Source organism: Cryptomeria japonica, chromosome 10 (assembly GCF_030272615.1).
Source record: "Cryptomeria japonica chromosome 10, Sugi_1.0, whole genome shotgun sequence".
Taxonomy (NCBI): Eukaryota; Viridiplantae; Streptophyta; class Pinopsida; order Cupressales; family Cupressaceae; genus Cryptomeria; species Cryptomeria japonica.
Window position 1 is genome coordinate 20,399,224 of NC_081414.1, and position 9,144 is coordinate 20,408,367.

Consider the following 9,144-nt stretch of genomic DNA (forward strand, 5'->3'; position numbering starts at 1 on the left):
TAGTCTTTTGTAAGGGTTGAACTAGAAGAACATGTTCCCTTCTATTTTGACAACCCTTTAAATCTATCCATAAATATTGTTAGCCTAGGTAAATTATATGAATCAAAGCATAAGAGTACAAAATAGGCATGATTAGATCTATATATCGAGGATAGTTCCATAGACATAGAAAATATAGTTTTGAAACTAGAGATAATGAAATTCCAAATCTTCATCAAGTACATTTCCATATAGTCATCAAACTAAATACTTATATCTAATTAATATTTACATTGTCCTAATAAAAAAATTATTATAATCACAACTAAAAATAATTAGTCTAGATTATTTTATACAAAATTATATTATATTTATTTAAATAAACTTGGTGATTTTTTTTTCGTTATGTTATAATATTTTTAATCTAAGTTGACCTTTACAACTTGTATTTAATTAGTCTTTATACAATCTAATCCACAAACAATTATGACCAAATTCAAGGATTATAAAAACTTATGATCTTTTTCAAATAATTAACACAAATGTTATACTACATTTATGTATTTATTTTAAATGTTTATAAAATTGAACAAAAGAGAGTACAATAAATTAGAGTTATCAACATGTAGTTGAATTGATAAACAATTCAATCATATTTTTTCTTTATGTAATAATAGTTGTAATCTAAGTTGACTTTTACAAGTTCTATTTAAGTAGTCATCACACAATCTAATCCACAAAAAGTTATGACCAAATTCATGAATTATGAAAACCTATGACCTTTTTAAGTAATTAACACACATGTTACATTATAATTATTTATTTATTTTAAATGTTTACAATATTGAACAAACAAGAATACAATAATTTAGAATTACCAATGTCTAACTATATTAAAAAATAATTCAACCATAAATTCAAAGCTACAAAATAAATATTAAATGTTTACAATATTGAACAAACAAGAATACAATAATTTAGAATTACCAATGTCTAATTATATTAAAAAATAATTCAACCATTAATTCAAAGCTACAAGAAACTTAAAAGGCAATTTTTTTTATTGTGTTTATCTTTTTACCAATAAAGAATATACATATTTTTCGCCAGTAGCTGGTTATCTGACAACTTAGTTAAGAGGGCGCTTGAGCAAAGGAGCTCTTCTCGCATTCAGTAAGTTAAAATTAATTAAAGAAAAGAGATGTTGACAATGGAAACAGTAGCGAGCGCCGTGTTTCATGTGAATGTGCTCGCTTGATATTGAGATGACCATCTCAAACACGAGGATCCAGAAATTCACTTCTTTTTCCTTTACATATCTGGACGAAAATGCTCCACCATGACTCCCAATATTACTTTTCTTTTTGGGATCTGAGAGCCCATTCACGTTAACCTAAAAAACATGGCACTACGGATAAAATTGAGCAATTGTAGGCAAGCATCCAGGAAAAGCCACAGGCGGCTCGAGTATCGCGTGCCACAGCCTGCGGGATGTTTGATTTCTGGCGGTTTATGCTGGGCCATACAGCCATCTAACCATGGAACTTTATAGCCCTCTTCAACCGCTAAAATTGAATCTACTGATTGGATCAATGGGGGTGAACACAGAGACTAGAATACAATCGACAGACTACTCTGGATTAAGGCAGAAGAGAAGTACGGCCAAGAAATCAAAATGCTTTGCAGTTAACATCTTAATTGTCATACTAGCCCTCATGATTATTCGGCAGTTTCTGGTATTCGAAAGGAACTCCTACGCCTTTTCAATAAAAATCCGAAACAATGGGGACTATGAAACGCTACAGAGATCAGAAATTATGAGCTTAGAATTCTTGCAATTGAATTCGTCTCTGAAGTTGGAGAACGATCGTTTAGCAGGCGAGTTAAGTATCCTTCGCACAAGGCTCGAGGACGCTGCGAAATGTTTCCCCAATGGAAGTGATAAATTGGAGGTGGGAGAATCGCTTGTATCTTGTCTGGAAGAAGCACTGGAGCTTGGAAAGAAGAAAATTGTTTTAATTCCGAGTAATGAATCAACTGTCGCCTTGGCTAAGTGCAGTGAAGAGAGAGAGAAAGAGAAAGAACAGACTGGAGCTCTGAAACGACAGATGGACATTCTGGGGGACCATCTGCGACGGTCCGTTGAGTTTTTACCATTAAGGGACCCAAATATGGTGTTCTTTGATGAAAAATATCGGACCTGGTTCATGAGCACAGTATGGGAGAAATTAGAAGATGGAAAGCCTGAGCATTCTGTTTATCCTTCGGAGGGCTCTAATGGCAAAATCCTGTGCCTTAAGGGCAGACACAAGAGAAACGGCACTCTCAATTCCTATGCATTTGCATGGCCCAATTACCTGCCGCCTAATTCCAGCCTTGTTCGAGGGCTCTCCTTTATATCAGACAGTCACTACGATTATGAAAATCCATGGCACAGCATGATATCTTTGATTGTCTCTGCGGCATGGCGAATGGAGAACCAGTGCGAGGTGCCTGAAAGATTTGTTCTGTATCGCAACGGAGAGCTGGTGACATCAATGGGCTCATATATTAAAACTCTGTTGCTTGCTGTTTTGGATCGTAATGTACCTGTAGAAGATTTAAGTGATCATGACCCTGTGTGTTTTGAAAAGGCTGTGGTGTACCGCAGAGGCCTGGGGCACACGTCGGTGGAAAAGAAAATCGCAATGTTCGACATGATCCGTTGCAAAGCACGAAAGTTCTGTAACATATCTGAAAGCCAGCGGATCATCGATGGGATTCGAACTATAAACGTCACACTTGTTTCACGAACCGGGGCAAGGTCATTTAAGAATGAATCCGTCGTGGCGTCGGTGATTGCAAAGGAATGCAAGAAGGTCCCCGGCTGCAGGTTTCGCCTCCTTCGCATTGGAAATATGAGCTTTTGTGAACAGGTATTGTCAAATTCTAGGCCTGAGATTTGTTTTAACTTTTCATGACTAGCGATTAAAAAAAAAAGGTTGGATTTGTGTTGAATGTGAGTTCAGGTGGAGGCCATGAGCAGGACTGACATAGTGGCTAGCGCTCACGGAGCTCAGATGACAAACATGATGTTTATGGAGAAAGGCAGTAGCGTGATGGAGATGTTTCCCAAGGGTTGGTTGGAAGGGGCGGGCGTGGGGCAGTACATTTACCAATGGTTTGCAAGCTGGACGGGGATGAATCACGAGGGCACTTATAGGGATACCCAAGGTCCCGAATGCCCCAATCCCCAAGAAGGACCTGCCCGCTGCTTCATGTTCCACAAAAATGGCCAGGTCGGACAAAACGAAACGTTTTTGGCACAATGGACTGCTCAGACGCTTGCCAAGTTTCAGAATAGGACGACCTCTTTTGAGACTTCCATACCAAGCTCCTGCCCCTGCACTTAGACATATTTCAGATGGCAGTTGAAAATTGTTTGTAACAAGTTGAGATCAAGTCCCGAACGCAAATGCGTTTGGTCAGGCAATATTTCCAGCATTTACTTGAATGAAGTTTGTATATTTCGAAGCAAAGTGGAATCCCTCCTAAACTTATGTGAGGCACTGCTTTTTCTGTGAACAACCAGAAACAACGCAAGTAGGCCTAATTGCAAGACCGTTGTTTCCTGGTTGTATTCTTGTGGTTTATTTTTTATATTTACTCGCTGCTTAATACTTCATTCGAAAAATATCAAGTTGAGGAAGGAAGTTTAGGCAGTTAATTGGAATAACCCACAAACTTCAAGTTGTGGAACTTCAAATAAAATGTTTGTAATTATAATTTTAAAATATATTTAAGTTTTATTCTAGCATTTACTTGCATGGAGTTTGTGATGCACTGCTTTTTCCATTAACAAACAGAAACGACACAATTGCAATTGCAAGACATTTGTTTCTTAGTCGTGTTCTTGTGATTTATTTTGGATATTTACCAGTTGCTTAATATTTCATTCTCAAAATAACAATAAAGTTGTGGAAGGAGGCCTAGGCAATTAATTGGAATAATTCATAAACTTTGAATTGTCCAACTTCAAGTTTGTAATTATAATCTTATAATTATAAAAAAATTATAAAAAATAAATTAATTTTTAAATTTAATTCAAATTTTGTAACGCTGAAAAAAAAATTATATTTTTTTAAATGAATAGGTGTTTGATTTATTATTTCATCTATAAAATAATATTACACATTCATAAAGAAATTGGATGGATATAAATCATATTTCAAGAATTTAAATGAGACTAATGCCCAAATCATAAAACATATAACATATAAAGATATAGAAAGAGACAAACAAGGGAATTTCTCCTCATTTAAAGGAGATCACCATTGCATTCAGAAGACGCAATATGGATGTGAGAACCATCCACCCTAGTAATCAAACAATAAAGGTAGCAGTGGAGTCCAACTAGAATCTAACCTAGATGGTAGTGGAAACAAAGGAGTAAATGTTCTAGCAGTTATGAGTGTTGTCACTAACTCATTTGGGTGCATTTTCCAACGAACTATGGGATTTCTTTCCTTTTGTCGGATCTTAGGAGGCAATTTGTGTCAAAAAAAAAAATTTAAAGCTTGCCCAACGTTTGTCGAAATTCTGATGAAACCAACTGTTGTCGGAATCTTGTCTGACGCTCATCGGATCTTAGGAGGCAATTTGTGTCAAATTTGTTTTTTATTTTTTTAATCTTGCCCGACGTTCGTCGTAATTCCGACGAAACCAAGTGTCGTCGGAATCTTGCCCGATGTTCGTCGGAATTCCGACGAAAAACAAGAAAGTGAAAAAGTTAAAACAAAATCATGTGGACAGTGTTTTCCATACTTGCGACATCATTTTGTTTGGTTTGTGAAGGTTATAGACCGAATTTTCCATAGCCCAATTTTTTTGCCTGTGAAGAAAATTCATGTCAGATAATATGAGCGAAGAACAAAATAAAGAGGCAATTGCTAGATTGTGGTCTAGCTTGAAAAGAAAAGGTGATTGGAAATGTTATTTTCCCTCCAAAAATTGTAAGGGCTTAAAGACTAGAAGAAAACAACTGAGACACATTGTAGGCAACATGCTCGCATTGAAGGGGGGCATGATTATCGTCCATTGGTAAGTTGTTCATTATATGTGTTTATATTGATTGCATTTTTAACTATTTATATCATTTTAACAATTTATATACATAGAAAATCACGTGTTAATGAGATCATGATCATGGTTTATTTATGTTGATCATTTTTATATAGGTTGGGTGCCCTAGGGCACATGATATGGACTACCACGACCCGGAGAATGTGGTTTTCCAAGTGGAGGTACATGGAGGTGTGAATATGGAAGCTGAAGATAATTATCCTATGGAAGAAGATGATCATGCGCCAAAAATAATAGTTGAAGATGATGGTACAAATATATTGATCCACGACACATTTAGTACTAGCGCAGTTGATCATGATGATCAAGATGACTTTGATGTTGTTCATGATTTACCTGTACTTGAGAAGGCATACGAGCCCCTTTACAAAGGGTCCCAAACAACTCTTCTCTCTGTTGTATTGTTGTTGGTGAACTTGAAGGTTATGAATGATTTATTCAACATAACAATCTCACGTATGTTAAGATATGCCATATATATCATATTTTTTTAATCTATTTTTGTTGTTATTTCATCACTAGTAAATAAAAGGTGAAATATGTACCATTAATATTCTTTATATTAGCAAATTATTATTTTTATTCTAGATTGATAGGTGACTTTTTGTTACCACCATCAAATATTCTACCTCGCTCATATCGAGAATTATGTACGATTATGAAAGATATTGGAATGGAGTATCAAGCAATAGATGCATGTCCCAATGATCATATTATATATCATAAAAAACATGAATTTGCAATGGAATGCCCTAAATATCATATCAATAGATATCGAATAGATCAACTAACAAAAAAGGTGCCTCGCAAGGTTCTTCATTATATTCTCATTATTCCACATTTGCAACAATTTAGGTGCGAAATTTTGGCGCAATTTATGGATTACCATGCATGCAATAGAAGTCGAGATGACATTCTTTGAATTCCTACGGATGGTTTTGCATTTATAGACATAGAGGAAAAATGGCCACACTTTAAAGAAGAACCTCGTAATCTCAGGCTTTCATTGGTAGCAAACGGTGTCAATCCATTTGGAGAGTTGAGATCTATATATTTGGTGTGGCCTGTTTTTGTTATCAACAATAATATTCCTCCATGGATGTCAATAAAGAGGGAGAACATTGTTGGCTTGATGATGACTGTAATGTATTCATCAGTTGTTGTCATTGATGAAACACTCTCACACACACATATGATTATATTGACTACTTGTGTAACTTCAATTTTTTACATTGTTAACAGGTATGTTAGAGGTTTATCTCTAACCGGTACCTTGTGTCAACCGGTATGTGCATAAGAAACAACCTATGGTTATACTAATTCGGCATCAAAATGAAGATCAAGATGGAGATCAAGCAAAGACTTAGGACAATGGTTCATATGTTTTATTCAAATAGGTATTTGTACAATAATTTCCTAAGGATGATATTAGTGCTTTAGTTGCTCAATACAAATCTCAGTTTACATTTAAATCAAGGAGACTGAAGTTACTCAGTGGAAAGAGAACAATCATTGAGACTGAGACTCATCATATAGCCTATGATATCAAACGGATGGAAGAGCTCATCCAATCCTCTATGAATGAGGATAATACTACTGATAATGTCAATCTACCGGAAATGGATGAAGAGGAAATTATTCAACCTAGTGAGGTCTATCCACTCAAGAAGAAGGATGATTCCATTATTCTTGTTGATGATGATGTTCAAAACATAGTGGACTTATCTGGAGACAACACTGCACTAGATATGGAGCCCCCATCTATCACAAATGTATAGGTTACACTAGTTGAGCAACCGAATACTCAACAAAAAGTGGTCAATCCATTGGCAACATAACAACTGGAGAAACCCCAATCTCCACCAATCATTCAAGAAATTCAGAAGGAGACTATTGAAAGTGTTGCCACACAGTCACTTGAAACAACAACAGAGAAGAATATAGAGAAAACTATCATTAAGGTTGTATCTCGTGAACCGGCAAAGCAGAAACAACTTGAAGATGATGATGACGATTCTTTAAGTATTTCAGGACCTATTGATATGAACACTTTGAGCGCATCAAAAATGATGAAAATTGCTAATGTTATGCAATCTAGAGCACATAAGAAGAGACTAAAAGAGAAAAGGGTTGAGGTAGAAATAATTCAGATTGCAATAGAAATTTTGTTTGGTTTACTACTGGAAACAGCTATAGCACATCTTTCTAAACCCATTAGAAATCTTGGTCAGTTAGTTGCAGATGCATCTAATCACATCAAGTCACTAGAAGATGTTGCTCAACTGTATGTTGAAAAGAATCACAACAAGAAGTATGGAGACAAACTAGCAAAGGATATTGATAGTGGGAAAATGGCTCTGTCGCACAATAAGGATCTATTGAGAAATGCTATTGAAACAGGAGGAAAGTATCTTGCTTCCACCAATAATGTTTCTTTCTTTTATTCTGACATTTTGAAAAGCCAAATAGAAAGAGAGAAAGAGCTAGAAAGGATATACAAGGCATATGTCCCACTCCAGGTCTCTATACTTGCATTTAACAAATTTGTAGATGATTTGCATAACAAACTGCATATATATGATAATGAGAAGGCTAAGAGACTCTGGTCTCTAAAGGAACTCAAGAGTCTGCTCACATCACAAGTAGACATATTACAGAGAACCTACTCCAATGCAGAAGCTATTTTAGCAACCCCTAAAACCTGCACCCTAGACTCAATGGAAGAATTCTATTCACAGCTGTTGTCTACATTCGAGTATACTGAGAACATGTTGGAGTAGTGGACAAATACTTTGTCATAATTGAAGACAAGCTACAATATTATTTTCATGAGAATTGCTTATGCTTGAACTTTGATACAGTTTTTTTGTTACTGCTCTATATGCTAAACACTGTGTTACAAATTATATATATATCTATATATATATATATATATATATATATATATATATATATATATATATTGCTTTTTCAATTTGGCAATGTTGTCAAAGGGGGATTAGAAATATGTATGTGTGTTTTGAAAAAATTTGTATTTATGCATACATTAAGGGGGAGTATGAGTATATGTGTAAATTTGTTGTGTATGCACACTTAGTGGTATTATTGTAAAATTTTCTAAGTGTTGCCATCAATGTCAAAGGGGGAGATTCTTGGCTTGATGATGATTGTAATGTATTCATCACTCATTGTCATTGATGAAACACTCTCACACACACATATGATTATATTGACTACCGGTGTAACGTCAATTGTTTACACTGTTAACCGGTATGTTAGAGGTTTATCTCTCACCAGTTTCTTGTGTCAATCGGTATGTGCAGAAGAGAAAACCTATGGTTATACTAAGTCAACACCAAAATGAAGATCAAGATGGAGATCAAGCAGAGACTCAAGGACAATGGTTCATATTTTTTATTCAAACCGATATTTGTTGATTTTTGTGATGAGTTACCTACACTGACTACTTGGCGGTGATTTTTGTGATGATTTACTAGCACCGACTATTTGGCGGTAATTTTTGTGATGATTTATGGTCACTTATCCAGATACATTACACCTAGGAAATTGTGTTATGATTTCTTAAGCCGACGTGAAATCTGAATGTCTATATATATCAACATCTCTGTAAAACTTCAACAACTGATGGTATGCGTGAAGAGTGAAATCTTTTTGAAGAGATATAGGTGTTAGGATAAAGAGTATGTTGAAGAGCAATGTTGAATGTACTTAGAAGGATCTGATCAAGCAAGTATTGTTTACTTAGAACAGATCAAATCATTCTTATTGTTTTCTAACCATTACAATAGAATCAAATCCCTTAATCGAGTAAGCTCTAACAAGCTTCAATGTATAAATCTTGTAACAGGGTGATCCATTAGTTTGGTTCTTAAATCCTTCAGCAAGGTTACTCCTAATAGGGTACTACTCTTAACAGAGTATAATCTTCTAATCAAGCTGTGGGATCTCTAACAGGATTTGCTCCTAGCAGAGCATTTTGTAGACCTTAACCAGTCAGTTACCTATTACTACAGATAGTTAATT

General features: G+C 35.2%; 1 protein-coding gene across 1 annotated transcript; it reads left to right on the forward strand.

Moving 5' to 3' along the window:
- Nucleotides 1-1,458: 1,458 nt before the first annotated feature.
- Nucleotides 1,459-3,718, forward strand: LOC131076699 (uncharacterized). The gene is made up of 2 exons (XM_058014004.2): nucleotides 1,459-2,894; nucleotides 2,988-3,718. The coding sequence occupies exons 1-2, from the start codon at nucleotides 1,518-1,520 to the stop codon at nucleotides 3,369-3,371; spliced, it is 1,761 nt and encodes a 586-aa protein (XP_057869987.1). The 5' UTR covers nucleotides 1,459-1,517; the 3' UTR covers nucleotides 3,372-3,718.
- The last annotated feature ends 5,426 nt before the right edge of the window (nucleotides 3,719-9,144 follow it).